This window comes from Ursus arctos, unplaced genomic scaffold (assembly GCF_023065955.2).
Source record: "Ursus arctos isolate Adak ecotype North America unplaced genomic scaffold, UrsArc2.0 scaffold_6, whole genome shotgun sequence".
In the NCBI taxonomy this organism is placed as follows: domain Eukaryota; kingdom Metazoa; phylum Chordata; class Mammalia; order Carnivora; family Ursidae; genus Ursus; species Ursus arctos.
Window position 1 is genome coordinate 28,447,118 of NW_026623078.1, and position 22,005 is coordinate 28,469,122.

Here is a 22,005-nt window from a genome sequence, read left to right on the forward strand (position 1 = left end):
TGAGTCTGCTCCCCATTGTGGAGAGCAAAATGGAGCCTCTCATGTCAAGCAGAGGCCTGTGTCAAGCAATGACTCAAGCAGTTAAGATACTGCAGCTAGGAGATCTCATGGGGACCAGCCGACACCCCAGAACTGATTACAAGCAGAACCAGGGGAGGTCTGCAGGGGCCCAAGACTGATTCAAAAGGGAAGGATTTTGGGCAGCAAACTGTCAGACCCTTCAGACGTGACCCCTCTATGTCTGACCGCTTAAAACAGGCAGCTGCTGCGGAAGGCTCTGCCCGATGGATCTCCGAACAGAACTGAGATCCTTCGCTGCTTGAACATCAGAAGCAGTGAGTGCCGTGAGCTGACCCAGACAGCACCGAGGCCTTAGCTCCACTGTGAGCCCACAGACTGACTTCGCGTTTGGGTTGTCCGCTTCCTGCACCCTCTGCTATCTTGTTTGTGGTGTGGCTAGTCTGTCCTGCTCGGTGTGGTGTGTTAGAAGCCAAGTGTAATCACATGGCGAAACGTCATGGAGTTTGGAATCCTGAACGTGCCTTATAATTGTGATTGACTTTGCTTTATGGTTGAATAGAACTGACATTGTGGAAAGACACAACTCACGTGTGCGCCTTCATAGCGGGCTCATGACACCCACCTTCCTGAGGAAATGGGAGAACCTGAGAGTGAGAGGAAGTGAGCCTGAGGGGTGCCCACCCCAAGCCTCTGCACAGGGTCTCTGAAAAGACTGAAGCCATTGGCAATGGCAGAGCCGGCAGGAGCCAAATTGCTAGGAAAGGCTCCTTCAGTGCCTCGCGGTTTGCCCTTGAGAAACATCCCACCTGGTTTGCTACCCCCGAGCTAGCCAAATAGCTTTCTTTCTTTTTTTCTTTTTAAAGATTTTATTTATTTGACAGAGAGAGACAGCGAGAAAGGGAACACAGGCAGGGGGGTGGGAGAGGGAGAAGCAGGCTTCCCGCTGAGCAGGGAGCCAGTTGCGGGCCTCTATCCCAGGACCCTGGGATCATGACCTGAGCCGAAGGCAGACACCTAACGGCTGAGCCACCCAGGCGCCCCGCCAAACAGCTTTCAAGAACAAAACTGCTTCACTCAAAACACAGCAAAAAAAACCTCAAAAAAATATGTCATGAGATTGCCCCGTAAACACAACTGTTACGATATGCAAAAAACAAACAAACAAAAATTTATTTCTTTAATTTATTACTATTTTTTTAATTAGAGAGTGAGTGCACGTGGGCGGAGGGGGGAGGGACAGAAGGAGAGAGAATCTCCACCCTGAGCTTGGAGCCCATGGCGGGGCTTATCTCCGGACCCCAAGATCATGACCTGAGCAGAAATCAGGAGTCAGACGTTTAACTGACTGAGCCATCCAGGCGCCCCCTGCAAAAAACATCTTTAATCATTATATTCTTTACCTATTTTTTTATTTTTTATTATTATTATTATTTTTAAAGATTTTATTTTATTTATTTATGTGACAGAGAGACAGCCAGGGAGAGAGGGAACACAAGCAGGGGAGTGGGAGAGGAAGAAGCAGGCTCATAGCGGAGGAGCCTATGTGGGACTCGATCCCATAACGTCGGGATCACGCCCTGAGCTGAAGGCAGACGCTTAATGACTGCGCTACCCAGGCGCCCCTACCTATTTTTTTAAATGTTAGTCTCAGATCTTGATTTCTTAATTTTTTAATTAGAATTTGTATAATTTAAAATATTAAAAGAAATATTATCAACGCTTATTTGCAGATACTGTTAAATTTCCTAGAGTCTCCAACATATGAATGTACATCAACCGAAAGAGAAAAGTACATGAAAGAGGGCATTAAGTAGTAAAGTTATTAGTGAGTTTCATTTTTCATTTATTTCATATGCAATACAAAAATATTTTTAACATAATAATAAAATTGAATACACCAGGCCCATCACAGGAGTTTAAAAGAACAAACAAGCAAATTAAATGGGTTTAGGGTCCTTTGCCTCTTTAGGCTAAGTCATGGAATGACCTCAAAGTGCTCCTGTGAATTACCTCACAAGATGACTGAGGAGATCCATAAAAATACACCCTGTAATTGCATACAATAGGACTATAAAAGTACTCTGATAGCACTTGACCCTTTGTTATTAAAATCTTATCCATTAGCAGTTACTGCTTATTGCTTAACACCAACAGGTCTTGTAAAACACGCATTTACAGGAACCACAACCGCATTACTAAAGATCACACTTCAGGTTTGTGATAATTCTACTGTGGACAGAGCTGAGCTACGAAACCACAGGTCTAAAAGCATCATATCTGATCAGAGAACCTAAAAGACAAAGTCACGTGTGCCACCCCAAATATTGTTTGGACATTTTCCATAACAACTTTAACTCACTGACACGTGCTCTTTAAAACTAAATATCCATTGCCTTATTCAAGTTATAAAAACCTCAAAAGTTATTTATAAGGTACCTCTAACTGGGAGTATTTGTTGGTGAGCCAAAGGAAGCTTGCTTTCTTCCTGATTGGAACCTGAGGAAAGTTTCTCAATCCTTTCTCTTCTGCTCACAAGATAAATGGAAGAAATAAAACTAAGAGACCTAAGGTTCTCCTTAACTTCAAGCGCATTCAAGAGTTTCTCAAGCTGGGAAAGTAACACTGAACCCACATTTGAAAGATGCACACACACACACGTATTCATAAAACAAATACACACAAGGCAATCCAAAACTTAGACATTAATTTCAAGTTTTATGAGACAAATATATGTTTTCCCAGAGGCCAAGGAAAACGTAAGCCTTAAAACTACATTATTCATATTGGTGTAATTAAGTCATATTAAAGATTGGCATCTTTCTTCTAGAACTCTACTTTTGATAACTGATATCTCTAAGACAGATATAAATTAGGTTAAGCTGATTAGTGTACTACTTAATTCATAACTTCTAAAATCATTAAAAATTGGTACAGAGCTTTTGAGGAATTTCCAGACACTCAGGTTACAACAAAAATAGTAATTATGATTTTAAAAGTAATAACTCTTTCCTTAGGATTGACATTCTGTTTACTTACAGACTGTCCATTTATCCCCCGGGGGTCTTCCATTGAAGACTTTTTCTTCTGAATTATAGATGGGCTCTTAGCTACACACTTCTTCAAAGGGTTCCAACACCCCTCCACCTGTGAAGAATAGAGCGTCAGCAGCCGTAGTAATTGTGTGGCATGAAATCAAGAGCTGATCTCTGTTTCTGCAGGTTCCATTTGCTTGCATGTATACACAAGTCAGAAATGCTTACCTTCACTGAACGAATCTTTAAAATAAATATTATGGGCTCACTGTTTATCACAATTTACATGAGCCAAATGTGGCCAAATGACAGCTCACTGTGTCTGCTGTCAGCAGCTGCAGCCCAAGGAAAAAAAGAACGGAGAGGCCAGCTAGAGGGCTTTCTCTACACATTATTTTTGAGCCAACAGTACAAGAGCTTTTTTTTTTTTCTTTTTGAATTCAGTTTCTCCAAGCTATTTATCAACGTCAATTGTACTATAATGCAAAGAGGAAATAGTAACAAAGAGATATGATTGTAGTCTGAGCAAGGATAAAAGAGAAAATCTAGAGTTGAGTGTTTTACCCTCAGGGCAAGGATATTATTATACTGTTTCTTAGCAAGTTTACATTAGGTCACAGTTTCACGGCTGATCAATTCTGAACCTTCAGAGACTCAACACCTTGGAGAAGAATGGGCTTTGGGGATGCTTCAAGATGTGGACAATAAACATAGTATGTTGAAATATATTCTGCAGTTAGCTATCTTCAAAAAAAATAACAACATAGCCAGCTGGCTGCCCATTCTCATTTCTTAACTTTCTGAATGGATTTTCATACTCATGTTCAAATGAGGAACCCAAAAGAGACTCTCAGGTTCTCTTACTTGGGCTTGGCAACGAAGACATTTTTCTACGTGCCTCACATCAACTCCAACACAGATATTTAAAGATAATGGAATTTTAAGGAAAAAAAAAAAACAGACATGATCTTAATATTGCCCACGACAAAAATTACAGAACAGAGAATATGTAATAGTCTTTTTTTCTTTTCTTTTCTTTTCTTTTCTTTTCTTTTCGAGAGAGAGAGCACACGAGGGGTGGGGGAAAGGGATAGAATTTTAAGCAGGGTCCACGCCCAGCACAGAGTTAACTCGGGGATCCATCTCACAACACTGAGACCATGACCAGAGCCAAAACCAGGAGTTGGATGCTTAACCGACTGAGCTACCCAGGCTCCCTGAGTATGTAGTAGTCTAACTTCAGTATCACTTTTTGTAAAGTACTTGAACCTCTGCATGTTAGCATGGTAGGAAAACCACTGCACTAGAAGACGAGAGATCGGAATTCAGGTTCTGACTCAGCCACTAACTAGTTGAATGATCTGAGGTAAATAATTTATCCCTCTGAGCCTCAGTTTTATTATCTGTGAAATGGGAGATTTCAATTGGATGATATCTTACAGAATTATATTTTATGTAAGTTCTTATAAGTTAATGAATGAATGCATTTACACACATAATCTTCAGGGAAAAGATCCCAAGCTTGGACGATTTGGGATGTAATTTTGAAATGCTGGAGTCATACTCATTTACATTTGTTTCGCTCACAATTATCAATGCTGGAAAATGTATGCCTTATCCACTGTCAACACAAAGGTGATCCTTCTTGGACAACATAAAACTCATCAGTAACTAGACTCCCCAGATTTTGAGAATCCTTATGAGAGCACAGTGTTTTTGTAATTTTAACCAGAAACAATTTTATAATTTCAGGTTATATGTAAATAAAAATCCTGTGGATGTATTTATGGTCTCCTAAATCAAGAAAACACAATATAGCACTATATGTCAGGGGCGCCTGGGTGGCACAGCAGTTAAGTGTCTGCCTTCAGCTCAGGGTGTGATCCCGGCGTTCTGGGATCAAGCCCCATATCGGGCTTCTCCACTATGAGCCTGCTTCTTCCTCTCCCATTCCCCCTGCTTGTGTGCCCTCTCTTGCTGGCTGTCTCTATCTCTGTCGAATAAATAAATAAAATCTTTAAAAAATATATATATATAGCACTATATTTCAAACTGCTCAAAATTTCAGGACTGAATTTTAAAATCACCCCATCATTGCTTCTAGAGGATTCCCTGCATAATCAAGAAGAGATATTATAGAAACTAGACTTTTTTGATTGCTTGAGTTACTCTCTTGAGGCACATTAACTTTTCTAGGCAATAAGGCAACTTTTAAAAATTATAATAATAATCCTGCCTTACCTTGGTCAAACACTTTACAGTTTACAAAGTGCTTTCACGTGAATTGCCCACAGTGCACCTATACGTGGTGAGACAAAGTCCGGTCTCATTCCTCCCAGAAGGGAGCAGACCCAAGACAAAGCCCCCTCTGATTTCCCCTAAACTCCCATCCTCTCCATACCTGTCCTGAGAACATGTTTCAATCAAAATCTGTATATTTGATATTCCAGGATTATTTCCCATGTGTTTCTTTTCCATAGTTCCATATTGAACTTACTGAACAGTTTAAGGTATTAAGAATGGTCAAGTTACATGAGCATGAAAGGTATTTCATTTGTAATTTTATTTCTTCTGAAGATGAAACTGTTCTGTACCAAATGCTGTATTTGTTATTGTTTCCTGGGCTAAAAAAGAAAAGACTGAGCTTATTGAGAAGTCAAAAGAGTCAGCATTCATCTACTTCAGATAGATGCCTCCACTGAGAAAGACTACCACTGAAAAATCAAAAACTCACAGAGAGCCATGGACTTTATTTACAAATCCTCCACTGCTCGCTAAATCAACATAGTTGTTTCCAGATTTCTACATGTCAGTCCAAACCATGCAATAGATGCCATGACTGGGTCTACTGATATTTAGGAGCCTGGCTTTAGTAAACCCTTAATTCCCTTGCTGGACTTGATCTTTCATGGTTTATAAATAAGCCTGCCCCCATTATAGCACTTACCTAATGGGACTGTAATTATTTCTCTACTTGTCTCCCCCACTAGACTGTAGCTCCATGAGGGCTAGGCCCATGCCTTCCTCTCTTCTTCAGGGCACATATGGCACTCATTACATATTCTGAATGAATGAATGAATGAGTATTATCGATGCATGGCAATTTTTAAATACATGTGAACTCTGAGTCAGTATTAGGTGGGCAGTTAAATGGTGGTACTATCGTTCAATCAACTTTAAAAGTATCCATCAGATTTCTGGTCCTGAACATTTGTTTCAAGTACGTAAGAAACAGGCTCAAGCAAAAACAGGTTACTTGATTCATATCTATCTACCTTCCTACCTTTTATCTACTTACGGCACACATAGAGAGTAGCTATTCATAAAACTGTTTAGACCTACACATAAACACATAGAGAATACCCAGAGGTGAAATTCTCAGGGACTTTGTTTAAACCAAGGAGGGGTTCGTAGAAAAGAAGGAATAGAGGAACGTTCAAGGAGGCCCATCTAGATACAGAACGGTGAGAGCACATGCATACTGATGGAAGATCAGTGGGTTGAGGTTTGTTTTAGGAGATTTGTGGCACACCAGAGGCAGGTGCCCTGGTATTAGAGGTCTCCCTACAAGGACAGGGCACCATGAGTCCGGTGGCGGCTGGACACCCCTTCACACAGCCACCCCCAGCACTCACCCAAACAAAGCAGGGTGCATTTACCACAAAAGGCCAAAGCCTTTCCTTACCCACTCCTGAGTCAACTATTACAGCTCTTATGGAGGGGTGCCCCTGGGGTTATACAGCAGGGAAAGCCATCGTTCTGTCAGCCACTGAAGTGTAAGGCTCCCTGGTCAAAAGACAAGCGACTGAGAGACAGCCTGGATTTCTGCTGGCCAATGTCATCATTCTGGAGTCAGTTATCCACTTTGAGCACAGAGGAAAAGCCTGGAAGCCTCTTCCTGAAATGTATTTCAACAACTCCTTAAACAGGAAGAAAAGATCAACTGAACAAAATAGCGAGAAACAGCTGCACAGCAGGGCACACATTTAAATATGATCTGACCCTTCCTATTCGCTAGCCGCACGAGGCCACCTGAGAAAGACGTTCTCCCAGGGCAGACAGTGGTAATCAGCCCCTTGCAAGGCCACTGCGGCTCACAGAAGACGGGAGACAGGCTAGGGGCCCTCACAGTTCAGGGCGCTGTTGCACTCACAGGCCCAGGCCAGACGCTAGCCTAGGCATGTGGTGTTGAGCAGAATCATGCAGGTGGTTCTGCTCAGCAAGAGGGAGAGTGGGAGGCATGCTGGGCAAGAAGGAAACAGGGAGTACTGGCCCTGTTTGGTCTTTTCAACATCTGAGGGGACTCTGCCTCCTTCGGTCCAACCCCCTGCACTGCCGATGAAACACCACTGGAAAGCTGACTTTGGTAGGTGGACGCACTAGACACAGGAGTAATGGAAGACTTAGGAACTTCCTTTACATTTGCCACTCTTGGGGGAGTGGGATAGGAAGGGACTAAAATTAGTGTATATGTATGTACTAGCAAATGACAATAGCAAATAAATGTTAGACACATATACTGATAGACTCTGTAGAAAGCATCAAATGGAGACTCAATCTGACAAATACTGCAATCATACAAAATTTCCTTTGGGGGCCCAGATGCATTACGAAATCGGGCCCCCAGTGATGACATTATAATTACACCTGTGATACTTGGAGGTGACATTTTAGGCCCTATGGCAACTGACAAGCCTATTACTTTTTAAAATACTGAATAGTTCTAAATACGGCAACTTTAATGGACATGGGGTGAAAAATCTACTCTGTGCATTCCTGCTATTATTTAAACTTTCCCTGGGATGCCAATTTTTCTCCCCACATCTACGAACAGCCCTTGTTGCTGAAAAGAAAAATACTCAATAGCTCTGAACCTAAAATGTCCTGGGTTCAGTAAAATCCATATTCATTCATTCTGCATAGGTCCTTCCCATTCATTTCTATCCATCAGCAAAAGCCAGGTGGTTGATAAAATAAGCAAAAGCACTTCATCTTGCACGGAAACATCATCTTGCTTTCACCTTAGTTCTGGATCATCACAAACTTCCTGGCCATTTTCAAAACAAAATATTGGGAGAAGTTAACATGGCATAACCGTATAAATTATGGAGGCATGAAACAGATAGAGAAAGGGTCTAGTCAGGCAGACTCATGGGACAAACCTTCTAGATCGAAGAAAAATAATGTAGAGACTAATAAGATTGGGAAGAAAATAGTATTTTTTAAAAATTGTATACATCATCTATATTTTAATTTTTCCTGATGGTTTTGAAAAATGGGTTATATTTTAGATGACACATAAATCACCTCTAATGAACCAGAGACCCATCAGACACTGTTAATAACTTGTGGCTCCTTGGATGAAAGAGTATTTTCATTACAACCCACCATCACTTTAATCTCTGCTTTCGCACCAAGTGTTGAGTTTTCTAACATTCCTGAGAAGCAGAAGGAAACTGGTGGTTGAACATGGCTTTATAGAAAAGAAAAGGGCTATTCTGAAGTATGTCCCCAGAAGACTACAACTACAGATTGAATAAACATATCAATTCAAGGGGTCTTTAAGAAAGTTTACAAACAGAAGCCTGCAGTGAAATGAACCACTGGATGAATGTCCTCCAGGGACCTAGGCGACTCACCATTCCATGGCTCCCAAAGCCACGAGATGCTGTGTAGCACTGCCACCTCGGCTTGGCTTTGCTCACCTTCCTAAGAAATTTGGTTAGAGCAAGGAAAACAGAAATTGCGCATACTCAGGTGAATGAGATTCAGAAACCAGATACTCAATGATCTCGCAGAGTGTTAAGGAGCACATCCCAACAGCTGAAGCCATTAACGAAAAGCCAAGTTCAGCTCTACATTGGCGAAAGTCTTCTACAGCTGAAGATAAAGTTTCTATAGAAACAAATGTCTACAACAATTTGCTTTTATAGCCGTTCCACTGATTTACTCGTACTACTGTTTTAAAGTTTAAGGTATGAAGCCTATCTATTCATTATAGAATTTCTATATGAATATGACCAGCTTTCTGCTTCTACCATAGGCAACTTCCCTCTGACTTCAGATGAAGAATGGGAGGGGGACAAGCTGATGCAAATTAGGAAAATTAACGGTATGTGTTTATTCAGTAACTAAATTTCAATTCAAACTATGTTTTCAAGAGCAGTAGACCTACCCGGTAGGTAGGTCTTTTAATGCAGCACTTAGTACATGAACCATATTAGGAAACCTCTAAAGAAACACACCCATAGTCCCATCAACCCAACTTACTTTTACAAAACTATAATCATAGTCAGTCATCATGCTTGTATTTTTCTGGTTTCTCTTAACATTGTTCCATAAGCATTTTATGGTCTACACTTATCATTTTTAATTTCCATGTAATTCATATTCCATCAGGGCAATATTCTCATAAAGTGGGACAGTTGGGTCTTTTTCAGTCTTGCACTATAGCATATAACACTTCAAGATCTGTAGTCATCCAGTTACTTTCTCTCTTTTAAATGCTTTAAGGATAAATTCCAATTGCAATTAAAGGATCAAAAGGTATGATAGTAGAAAGTAGTAATTCTTAGAAAGTGAGGTCAAATTCACTTATTCAGATCTCTCTTACATACAACATTGACCCTAGTAGAAGGATGAAACATGAGAGTCATATCTTAAGAATATTCAAATGAAACTGCTACCACATGGGTCACTGGTTCTTTCTTCCACTCGACATTGCTCTTTGAATAGAATCTGCTCTCATGGACTCAAGACGAAAAGTCAAACCTCATTCCAGTAAACATGGGATCTTTTATTACCGTCCTGATCGCATTCTCCTGTCTTTCAGCAAGATGAATCACCATGCCACATGACTCAGTTGGTTCTGACAGCCATTGTCATAAAATACTTTATACTCAAGCATAGAAATAGTAAATGTTGCCCATTAATTATGATTGGTGGAACACCCATGAGGGATTTGAGGAACAGTGGTGTGTGGTAGCATAATGCTTGAGAACCACGGGCCTATAAATCGCACATGTAATGAACAAATGCAAGCATCCAAGAGAAAATAATCTAAAACATAATCACAAATGAGAAATTTATCTAAAATTTCACCAGGCCGGTATATTAATTCTGTTTCCTCTAGGGGATGTAGGGTACTGTCAGTCCTCCGCAGGTGTAGTTTATAATACAATGTATCATAGAAATAGTTTCTCAGCCTATAGAGAATGTAGTTTCAGTTTTAAAATAACAATAACTGGTAGCAAACTACACTGGTACCATTCAGTGATTATGTTTTCTGCTGTCTAAATTAAGTAACTATAACTAAATGATAAATTTTCTCACCTTATTCAAAAGACAAAGAAGAGATACGAAACATCAACTCCTTTACTTTTACGTAGAAAGATTTACCATCGAATACCTCCTAAGATGTTAAAATACACACAAAAACTCACCCATAGGGATGGAAAGCAGGACAGTGGTTGCCTGGAACCAGAGCCCAGGATGGGGGAGAATGGTTGATGGACCGTATAGGGGCATGAAGGAAATTTCTGGAGCACTTCTAGTGCTCGATCTTGATTGTAGTGGTGACTTGGGTGAACGTAATTACCAAAACTCATTGAACTATACACTTAATAAAGTTGATTTTTTTTAATGTGCCACAATTCACATTTCTTATTTGTTGTTAACCTCTTTTTTCCAGTACTATCAAGGAAGTAACATTTTGATAATATAATAGTCCTTGCCCCTCCAAATCAAACATGACGTTAGTGCTGATCTTTGTCTTGCCATTTATCCACCAACGCTCCTCTCTAACGTAGCTGACATTGACTCCTGCTTCAGTAAATCATATGGGTCCAACAATCAATAACGTTCATTTTTAGGTGTCAAAGTGAAAAGGGGCTTTAAAACATCTCCTTAGTTTAAGAGGTGAGGATTAAAAAGTATACAATGTTCTTTAATATTAAGGTTCAATTAGCATGTCAATAATTGATATGATCCTGAAGGTTTTAATTTTTGAGGACAAATTAGAATGTGGAATGGTGGTCAGGTTTTCAGTAATACCCTGGGTCAGATTCATAAAGTACTTGGTCTGTGCTTAGCTTACACAAAAAAGTTCAGCTGTCAAATTTAAAAAGCAGGTTTATTTCTAAAAACTAAATGGAAAGATTTACTTCTCAGACTCTTATGCCATTTCTGCTAAAATTTGAAGGCAATTTTAGCCATGGATATAGGCATAGACTTCAATATCCAGCTCATTAGGTAACATATTTGGTACAGGGGACCCAAGTTCATCATTAGACCTTAGAATTAATGCATATTACATGCACCAGTTTAGGAGAAACTAGAGAATAAACACCTCCCAGCTCTGCTCCAACACCACTCCCTTACCCTTGACAATCACAGCTAAAGTTTAGCAAAGCAATTTGCTCATTTCCTGGATGCTGACTCTTACTTTTATTTGCTTCTTGACCAGAGTAAGGACTGCTTGATGGAATAAGATTGCAGGACTGCAGTCTCAGAGGCCAAAACACCGAAAACAAAGACAGTAATGGAGAAAGCATTAAGCTGTCAGAAAAGAGACACTGACTCATGAATTTCACTCTTTCCTTAAAATCAAAGGATAACTTACATTAGAGCAACACTAGAAAAGTTTCAGAAATCTGCCTCCCCTCAATTCCATGAGCAAACGATTAATGGGTGACATAACGTACAGGGATATAGATGGTATGAGATGTTGTGATGGGGCCACAGAAGGAAGTTGTGGAACCCAAGTTCCCATCTAGAGTGGGAATCCCCGAAAACATCCTTTACAGATAGCCATTCTGCTTCTGCAGGAACACTTCTGGGGCCAGATTCACCAGCTTGGCAAGTCACTTGGTCCACAGTTGGAGGGTTTAACTTTTAGGAGGTTTTCCCTTAGATTGAGTTGAAATAGGCTCACCAAAGCCCCTTTTCTTCTGCAACAACACAAATATACTTCAATACCCTCCTATACAAAGCTGTTCTTGAAACATTTAAGATTAATAATATCCCCTGAGGGTGCTCCTTTCTAGGCCCAAAATGTCTTTTTAAAAATGAGTTCCTTCAGGGGCGCCTGGGTGGCACAGTGGTTAAGCGTCTGCCTTCGGCTCAGGGCATGATCCCGGCATTATGGGATCGAGCCCCACATCAGGCTCCTCTGCTGTGAGCCTGATTCTTCCTCTCCCACTCCCCTGCTGTGTTCCCTCTCTCGCTGGCTGTCTCTATTTCTGCCAAATAAATAAATAAAATCTTTTAAAAAAATAAAAATAAAAAAATAAAAAATAAATAAAAATGAGTTCCTTCATTGCATCAAAAACTGGGGATGTACTGTATGGTGACTAATATAACAAAATAAAAATTATAAAAATGAGTTCCTTAACTTTCTGATTTCCCGCCACAGGACATGTCTGTCGGCCAGTGGACTCTGGATCCCAAGGCCACTGACATTGACTGAGTTTAAAGGACACTCAAACTCTTCCGCAAATGACCTCTTTTCAAGTCACAATCCTTCTATTCTATATTTGAGGAACTGACTCATCCTTGTGAAATTCTCATTGTTAGTTTCTGCCTGTCAATCAAGCTCACTCAGATTCTCTTTGACTCACGATTCTGCAAGGAATGACTGATGTATCCATTCCAGCTTTGTGTAATACACCAACCCAAAACCACTAGTTTAGCTTTCTACTTCAAATTCACTGATAGAGGGGCGCCTGGGTGGCTCAGTCAGTTAAGTGTCTGCCTTCAGCTCAGGTCATGATCCCAGGGTCCCAGGATTGAGCCCAGCACCAAGTTCCCTGCTCAGCCGGAGTCTGCTTCTCCCTCTCCCTCTGCCCCTGCTCTCTCTCTCCTTCTCACATGCTCTCTCTTTCTAATAAATAAACAAATAAAATCTTTAAAAAAAATATACAGTCACTGATACAAATGATAAAGGGAAGCAAGCCAAAAACAGAGCTAATTCTGATGAATCAAAGGGTGAAAAGGGCTAGTGAAGACTTAGGGTAGGAGGGTAAGGATTGCAGTTGGTAACTCTGACACTTATCAACTCTGTGATCTTGGAAAAATTAACCTTTCTGAGCCTGTTTCTTCATCTGTACAATGACATTAATATCCTCCAATAGGATAGAGAGATTATTGCATCCTATACATAGTACATGTTCAGTAAATTTGAGCTGAGCATATGATAAGCATTTTATAAATGATGAAAGGTCATAAAACTATACTCCAATATGCTTAACTGTCTCTAGCTTTTACATGCAAAAATTATTATGCAAGTCAACTGCTTAAGGACAATCAGACACTTTCAGAAGCTGCCTTTAACATTATTGTTATTGTAGTGTTCTCTCTCTTTACCTTCTCTTTGATTACCTTTTGTGAACACTTTGACTTTTTTATAGGGGAAATAATGCCACTAATAGATTTTTTCTTAGTTCCTATTTTGTAACTTATCTTAATTAGCACAGTCCTCTGCCTGCTCTCCAAGGCCTTTACATGTTCCAAATTGTGAAACTTGGTAGATTGTGCTCTCTCCCAAAGCAGGGAACGAGTCTGCTTTAGTCTGATTTGATCTGACATCCAAGTCTTTTCCAATCTGGTGCCAGCTACCATCCCTGCGCATCGCTCCTGCATCCCACGTCCCTCCAGCTCACCTGCAGCTGCTCTTGCCTACTTCTGAATGCCCCTGATGCCAACAAATCTCTGTCTGGAGGACTCACCTTTCACCCAGTCTCCTACATAGCTTTCAAGGCTCATCCAGTCCTTTCCTCCAGGAAGCCTTGTGCACCTATGATTTCCCCCCTCAGAGTACTAGTCACATTAAGTCACAATTGTCCATCACACTCCTCCTTCAGGGCAGAAACCATTGTTATCCATGTAACAAGATGGCACCTTTCCCAGTGTTGGCTGAATGAACAGCTCAGAGCTTGAGACACAGGACACTTGGGGTCTCTGCACAGGATGGAAGAAGGCCGTCCTTGTTGTACACGGACATCCCGCTTCTACATTATTCCACCACTTCTCACTCATAGCTGGCGTCCTGTTTGCTGAGCAGATACTTGCTACAGATTTTTTGAATATATAATTAATTCACACTTCTTTACATGCTTGAATCCTCCTCCCACCCAATTTTTTTTCAAGAGGTTTTGAGTTTTATGAGATGACTTACCGAGCTAGCATTCATCAGTGTTGTCACCAGAACAAAAATGTTGGGTGGGTCTTAACAAAGACAACGATAAAAATTGTTTATACTGTATGCATTTTTCCCACCTCCCCCCAACCTCACCGAAGGTAAAGCGGAGATCCTGTTTATTTTTCCTTGCTTTCTTAATTATTCCTAGAAATATTAATGTGTCACCGTCGTTGGCCTCTCCAATCCATCTGCCTACTTTTAACTGGCCTCCTTGATTTGGACCCACCAACTCACTTTCCGCCAAAGTAAGGAACTCCGGGGGCTAGAAAGTGCTAAATATAAATATCTGCTTGCCCCCGCTGCTCCCCAAAAGTTTCCCATTACTGGGGCTTCGAGCACAAGCACACGTCCAAGACAGCAATCACAACATCAAATAGAGCCAAGAGGACCCCTCTCCGTCCCCCGACGTCCCAATCAGTCACCACCTCCCGGAAGGAAAACAAACCGGCCCCAGACACATCCCTCCACGTGCAGCGGGCGCCCTAAGGCTGCCAGGCAAAGCGGCTACGCGTGTCCCCATTATTGTGCGCGCCGCCGCGCCCTTCCAGGTGTCCTCGCGTACCTGGCGGCGGTGCCCGCGCCTCGGAGGCGGCCTGCGGGCTGGGGTGCGGGAGGCGCGCGCGCTCGCCCGGGGGTCGGGGCCCCTCCGCGGCTGCGCCCCCTCTGCCTTTCCCCGGGCGCCGATCGCCGCCTTCCCGCCCCGGGTGGGGCCGCGGGCGGCAGCGTCCCGGGCTCTCGGCCGCTGCCTGGGAGCCAAAGGGTCAGATTTAGTTTCACAACAAAGTCTCCTCGTCACTGCAACCCGACTGGAGGCCGAAGCGGCCGGACAGCCCGGGCAGGGGCCGGCGCGCCGCCACCGGGGCCGAAGGTGGGAAGAGAGCGCGCGAGGGGACGGTGGCCGGAGACAGGGTCCCGGCGGCTGGACTTACTCGTGACACAACTGCGGCGACGAGGGGCTGAGGAACCGGTTCTTCCAAAAACAAACCGAAAATGGGTAACGGAGAGGCCAGGGCAGCGCTAAGAGGGGTTCTGTCTTTGTGTTTAGGGCAAAAACTGCGCTGGCTTCCAGAAATTCGAGCCAGGGGTGGCTTTTTTCTTTCTTTCCTTCTTAAATCCGCCTGTGCCTCCGGGTTGAGGGGCGCCCTTTGCGCGGCTCCGCGTGCGCAACGACAGCAGGGCCGGCGCTGGCGAGGGGAACCCTCTTCCTAGCACCCCCGGTCTTCCCAGTACCCTCTTCTAGGCCCCCCGCCCCCTCCCTGGCCCCGACTCCCCTCCGCACCGGAGCTGGAGCCTGGGCCTGCTGCCCACGCCCCGCGGGGTGTCTAGGACTCCTCAGCCCTTGCAGTGTTTAAACTGAGGGAGAGGGTGGAGGGGGTTGGTCTGTCAACATGGGGGAGTTAGGTGTGCTTGAGGTGGACTTGAAGGGGAGGACAGGCAGAGTGACATGGTGATTTTTTTTTCCTGCTGGGGTGGGGAGGATTTAAAGGAATAAGCAGTCAGACTGAAACTTATTAAGACATCTGGGATTCAAATAATTTTATAAGTGGTCTTATGTACTCTAACTTAAGGAAACTGAGACAAAGAGTAGTAAGTGGATTACCCAAAATCGTTCAGCCTGCACTAAATGTCCCATCTGGCCCAGTATCCTTTCTACTACATTTTTTGCCTTTCTTTGCATCAAGGAACCCTTTCGGAGGGTAGGGGGAAGTTTCTGTAACCTCAAAATCCGTCTGTATCTGCGAGTTAATGGGGGCTCGAGCAAACCTGGATTCAACCTGTGAAGTGTTTGGGCATTGGACTAAGCATCCATCACAGGCCTGTAACCTGAGATACTCCTTCTTTGGGAACTTCCGCTTACTTGATTAGGGAATCCAATCACAGGCAGTGAAAGATATGCAAATACTTTGATGATTTGCTCTTATAAGGCTCATGCTTCTCAGTGAGCATTAAAATGTTTGCAGTTCTCTCTCCTTCTCAAATAAAATGCCTTCCCCTTCCTCACTCAATTATTCACATCAAATGAGATCATGTAGGCAAAAGGCCCTGGGAAAGTATAAAGCATGGCATGAATACAAATATGATTGTGCATACTCTCAAACTCATCTAGATTCACATGCTTTACTGTTGTTTACATCAGTCAAGTATTTGTTGACTTGTACTAAATACCATGAAGTTAGAGTTAGAATCCTTCACCTTCAAAGACCCTCAGTTATAGATTCTGAGATAAGACCAATACACAGGAAATAAATAGAAATATACACAAAGACTGATTTTTGGTCCTAAACTGTTAAATGTTTGTATGTATGCAGATCCTGAAACTTTCCAAAATAGACTATATATATCAGGTGAGAAGACTTCTTGTAGAAGTCAGTGCACTGATAAATTATGTTAACCTAGTAACACCCCAATATCTTATCCTAATAGAAATATTAACCAAATCAGCCCATTGATGAGGATGGCTTTGCCTTTTTGAATCCACTGCTTATCCTTTCTACCCATTATGAATACAAAAGCTTTTTATAATATAAAAAAGGAAATCCAGAGTCTTTTAGAGCTTAGGTGATCAAAAGTTTTATTTAAGGAAGAAGCAACAATAACTCCAAACTACCAAATATAAGTGTCTGCTATGAAATCACCAAAAGCAATGAAAATTTCTTTTGTCAAAGGCTATAGGCATGGTAGTTATTTGAAAATCATATTTAAGAAGTCAATCTTTATAATTTAGAAGTAACATATAATCTAAAATTTTTATGTATTAATAGTCTTTTGATCCCTGATCCTAAAATTTCCTTAAATATATATATAGAACAGCTCCCAGCCCAAATATCCTACCATTTTATTTTGTTTAACTTCTCAAAACCTAGATTCATATGGGCTTTGGATAAAAACAGATCTACACTTTGAACCAGTTTCTGAATTTGAAGGTGTGGAGAATTATTTCATTATTGCTCTTTAGGAAATGCCATGTGTTTAAAATATTGGCAGTACTGGATTCAGAAGACAAAGTCATATTCAGAATTTTCTATTAAGGAAAATTGTTATTTGGGCAAAGTACATTTATTTTTGCACAGTATACAAATTCTTCATAGTCTCCAAAACGGGAGTAACAGGAGCCAATTTATTGAGTATAATGTATTCCAGACACTTGCTGGAATAAACAATGCTCTCGAGCCCCTCAGATGCACAGCCAATAGGGAGCTGTTGACTACTTGAGGTTTTTACACATCTCTCCGCCAGATCAGAAATCCAAATCCCAAATCAATCACAGGCACAGTGTGGATTTATAGCCCTGTTTGGGCGTAGGGTCACAATCAGCAAATGTATTACACCACCTAAGATAGGTTTATTTTTAACACGAAATATACTTATTTTTTCATTTGACACAACCACAAGTCTGAATAAAATTTTCAATAAAAATTTAAATGTCCTTTGTGACACCAAGCCAAAACCCAATAAAATATATATATTCATAATTACCCACTTGAGAATATATATGTTTATATTCATCTATTAGTGTATTTATAGATATATGTATCTGTAGAATTTCCATGTAACTAGTAAATACCATAAGGAATCAATTATGTATCTGTTAGTTTATATTGAACTGAGAACATTCAGCTGTTTACATGTCATAAAATACTAATCTTAACTGCTATCCTAACCTACCTTATGTACAATAAAGAAATGACAGGGTTTTTTGCACATGAGGGCACAAAAATTGCTTAAGTGTAGAGTTCTACTCTAGCTTTATGGCATTAACACAGAACACATGTGACAGAAATGTATATTGAAACCCAGGTCCTATTCAAACTCTCAAATACAGATCCACAGAAGGCAAAGGGCAAAAATCAACAGAAGTTTTGTAGTTCATTGAGCATTTATATTCTGTCTACACTGACAGGTTAGGTGTGTTATGAACAATCCTGATTCAAAAGAAATCTTGCTCTTCTTTCTCTGTCTCTCTCTCTCTCTCATATGCACACACACACAAACACACACTTGAAAAACCCTTTAATATTTGGTTTGGCAATGTAATTTCATATAGAAAAACTTGTCAAATGCACCTAATGGGAGTTTTCCTTAAAGGAGGATGAAGATCCCACCCACTAGCTAAGATCCACTTCGGAGCATCAGTGGCAGAAGACCAGACCACATGGGAACAGCCAAGAGTCAAGCCAACTCTTCAGGTGTGAGTTAGAAATTTTCTTATGTGCAGGAATCATTTAAAGAAACTTTTACTAGATCAATCATTTTTTCCCTCAGTACTGGTCTTTTTTCACTTAGCTAAATCACTTAATACTGTTAGCATCATGTTAAGTCCTTCAGTGTAGAATGTGTCTGGCCAGGGAGCATGAATGGAAGGCACTAGAATAATAATACCAAGAAAAATTATGCACAAGACTGATTCCTACGCTCTAGGGCCTTTATATTATAAAAAGTACATGTGAGTTTTAGTCTAGTGAAATATCCTGTGATCTGAAAGTTAATTTCTATGCCTATTGCTCCTCTAAAAAACAGTATGAGGTAAACCAGGGAGAAATTTACTCACTAGACAAGAACTTATTACGTGAGCCATAAATTTTGACTTTTACATTCAATTTCTTGTTACATTAGGACTGATTTTCTAATCCATTTATTTTTGACTAACATTAGCAAATACATTTCCCCCTACCAAGACTTCCAAAGAACATCATCAAATTCTTTAATCCTACCAGGCATTTTGGAGGTATCTAGTGAGAGGATGCTTTATGCACTTATAGCTTAGGAAACCAAGTGTGGGATACAACACAAGGGTTCTTGGCCCGCTTTCTGCTAAAGCAAAGACTTAAAGTTAATTTTCAAGTGGTGTTTTACCCATGTCCTGTGTCTCGTAAATAACTACTATGGTAAACTTCATTGTACCTATGATTATTTTAAAAAATAATATCTGTTGTGTTGATCTTTTCCTTTTAGGTGAATCTTCCAAAGTAATTGAGATTCACGTCTTTCTGCCTATTTAATCTAATTTGTCTGATTTTCTTTTCATCTTTTTTCTCTCTTGGCCCATAAAGACTTTTCATTCTCAACTACTGTTATAGTCGGAGCCTTCCCGAGCTTCCATTTTGCTTTTGTCCAGATCATTCTACTTATTAGCATATCCATTTGTGAGCTGCCTTTACTTTTATAAAGAGATGTTATCTAACAAGTGCTGTGGGGGAATAGGATTCCTTGATGTGGCAGTCACTTGTTCTTGCCCCCACTCCAAAGGCAATGGCTTGATTGTTCTTTTTGCATTTCTGTAATATCATATGACAAACAAGCATCAGATTTATTCTTCTTTCTCACAACTAGGCAATTTTTAAAACAGCACTTTTGTCCCCGAGAATAAAATTGCAGGTGCATTAAAAAAAATATCCAACATAATTGCTCTTCCAGCATAGTTTAGAACAGAACTGCATGCTCCATAAGTAAACTCTAATGGCCAGCAGAACGGAAATATTTGGGAGTTTGACTCATGAAGAGTATGAAGTTGGACCTCAAGTTTATGACTTTTAGATTCTATTTCCCCAGACATACTACTTGTACTTATCTAGGTTAAATCTCATTTGCTATTTCCTGACCATGTTTTTGGCAGATAGCTGATAGTACTTTTGTTGACTTTTGGTTTATAATTGTAAATTACTATTAACATTTTCTTAAAATTGGTTCCATTTTGTGAGTTCTGTCATCATGCAGAAATAAAACTAAACAGGTAGAAAGCCCAGGATAAGAAAGCGTGGATTCAGTGAAAAGATGGAACATGAAAGGTTTATTCCTATAAAAGCATAGATTGTGGACGGAGGCCATTTAGATGAAACAATCAGCTCTCTATTGGCCAAAAGTAAGCCTGAAGAACAGTACCAGAGGTAGCTGTAAAGATAATTTTCAAACTGCCTTGCCTTGCATGCCAAACCAAGTACCATCTAAGTGCCAAAATTAGTGCCAAAGGAGTAGTGGAAAGGAGAAAGCAAACAATCCACTGTTTGTTTGATAAGCATAAAATATTTATGGTGAGGAAAATTATGTTTCTAACATTGTAATTGTCTTTATTTCTTAACATGTAACGAGAGGCACTGAAGAGCTGTTCTTGGTAATGAAAACCTAATGTGTCCTTGAATATTAGTCAGATATTCAGAGAGCTGAATTGCTGATTGGGGTTGACTTCTTCTGTTTCTGTTTTTGTTTTTGTCTGTTTTTTTCTTTATTTTGTTTTACTTTTTGCCTCCATATGGTTTCTTTCCTAACACCAGACATTTTGTTTGCTTGCTTTGTTTTGCTAGAGTATTCCATTCTATCAAACAAATATTTGATAGCTTAAGCTATCCTCGAAGGAACAAAACTTAAAATTGCTTTATGCATCATTTAAACCAGTACAAAATACATGACATTAAATCTATATATTAACAGAATCATAGCCCCAAACCAGTATGTTCATGGTGAGCATGAAAGGGGGGGAATCCAAACAGATAAATTTTATCATTCACTTTCCAGAATGCACAGCATGCTGACAGCTAATGGCCATTTTATTGTGAAACCCTTGTCCCTGGATTTCATTTTTTAATTTGCTTGTCGATTGTGAAATAAATGCCTAGCTCAATAATTTGCCTAAATCTAACATGATATAGATATTTCCTTTCAGATCATAGAATTTATTTATATATGCAAAAGAAAAACTCAAATCATGTCACAATCAGCTAACGAAACTACTGGATTAGCTGGGGCAAAATGTTTGTTGGAGTGAAAAAGGAGTTTTTCTTCCGTGTATGCGTCTAACATGATCCCTGTGGTGACTGCAGTGCGACCACTTGTAGCAATTTCTAATCTTTGAAGTTACGTAAAATTTTGTGAGCAGTTCAAGTCATTAATTCAATAGGTTTGGGTGTCGTTCCAGCAACCCGGGGAATTCTTAGGCACAATCAGTTACAATGATATCAATGGAGGTTAAACACGCCACGCATTTACCTGCACTCTGTGCCGATGGAATTGGATTGCCAGTGAGACTAGGCGCAGGGGGGTGGGAAAGTATGGAGAAAATTGAACGTGAGCTAGAAATGCCGATCAAACCGTTTGCCTCGGAAAGAGGTGTTTGCCGTTCAAGAAATATTGCCAATGTGGCTGCAAGGATCAAACGTGGATGACTCATTTGATGTGAAAATTGAGCTAGGAAGCTTGAGAAGAGAGGCAGACGACAGACTGAGAGAGACAGTCTGGGATCCCGCGCACGGGGGTCTGTGGCAACGTGGGAGGAATCGCCTGACCAAAGACCATGAAACGACGTGAGCCGGATTCAGATAGTTAAGCAAAATTCACCTCGGGCAGGAGGTTTTTCTTTGTCGATTTCGTCCTCGGTCTGCGGAAGTCGAGCTTCTTGCGTAAGCCTCGTCTTTTTCCTCAAGCCTAGGACGCTGGCACGTTTTGATGCTACCGGAAAAGCCCCGGAGACTCCGGGTTGCTGGTGCTGTGTGCCGGCGCGTCCGGTCGCCTGCCTGGTGGCTTTGCAATTTGATTTCAGGCCTTTTTTCCCCCCTCGGCATTATTAATTTTTTTTTTGACTGCTTGGGGGGGGAACTATATAAGAAATTCGAGAACAGACTGTGGGATGCAGAATCGCACACGTGGTCCTGCAAATGGGATAGGAGGGTGGGGGAGGTGGGGAAGACAGAAGTGAAACTAGAAATTATGGTAAGGCTTTAGAATTCGAGAATCTCCCTTATTCTTTTCCAATATATATTGTTT

The 22,005-nt window shown here is 41.0% G+C and overlaps 1 protein-coding gene and 1 long non-coding RNA gene across 8 annotated transcripts in view; one reads left to right on the forward strand and one right to left on the reverse strand.

Moving 5' to 3' along the window:
* Positions 1–15,458, reverse strand: part of EYA1 (EYA transcriptional coactivator and phosphatase 1) — a 343,576-nt gene extending 328,118 nt beyond the window's left edge. For 4 of the 7 annotated variants that reach the window (XM_057308057.1, XM_057308054.1, XM_044382779.3 and 1 more), the window contains exons 1-2: positions 15,180–15,457; positions 3,058–3,165 (exon numbers count right to left, since the gene is read on the reverse strand). In XM_057308057.1, the coding sequence (XP_057164040.1) occupies positions 3,058–3,090 (33 nt within the window). In that variant the 5' untranslated portion in view covers positions 3,091–3,165; positions 15,180–15,457. Of the gene's footprint in view, positions 1–3,057; positions 3,166–14,812; positions 14,866–15,179 lie in introns of those variants that run through there. The other 3 variants (XM_057308055.1, XM_057308060.1, XM_044382777.3) reach the window with 3 other exon arrangements.
* LOC123000850 (uncharacterized) overlaps positions 15,064–22,005 on the forward strand; it is a 41,315-nt gene continuing 34,373 nt past the window's right edge. The window contains exons 1-2 of the long non-coding RNA XR_008957865.1: positions 15,064–15,244; positions 18,337–18,437. This is a non-coding gene — a long non-coding RNA (uncharacterized LOC123000850). The remainder of the gene's footprint in view (positions 15,245–18,336; positions 18,438–22,005) is intronic.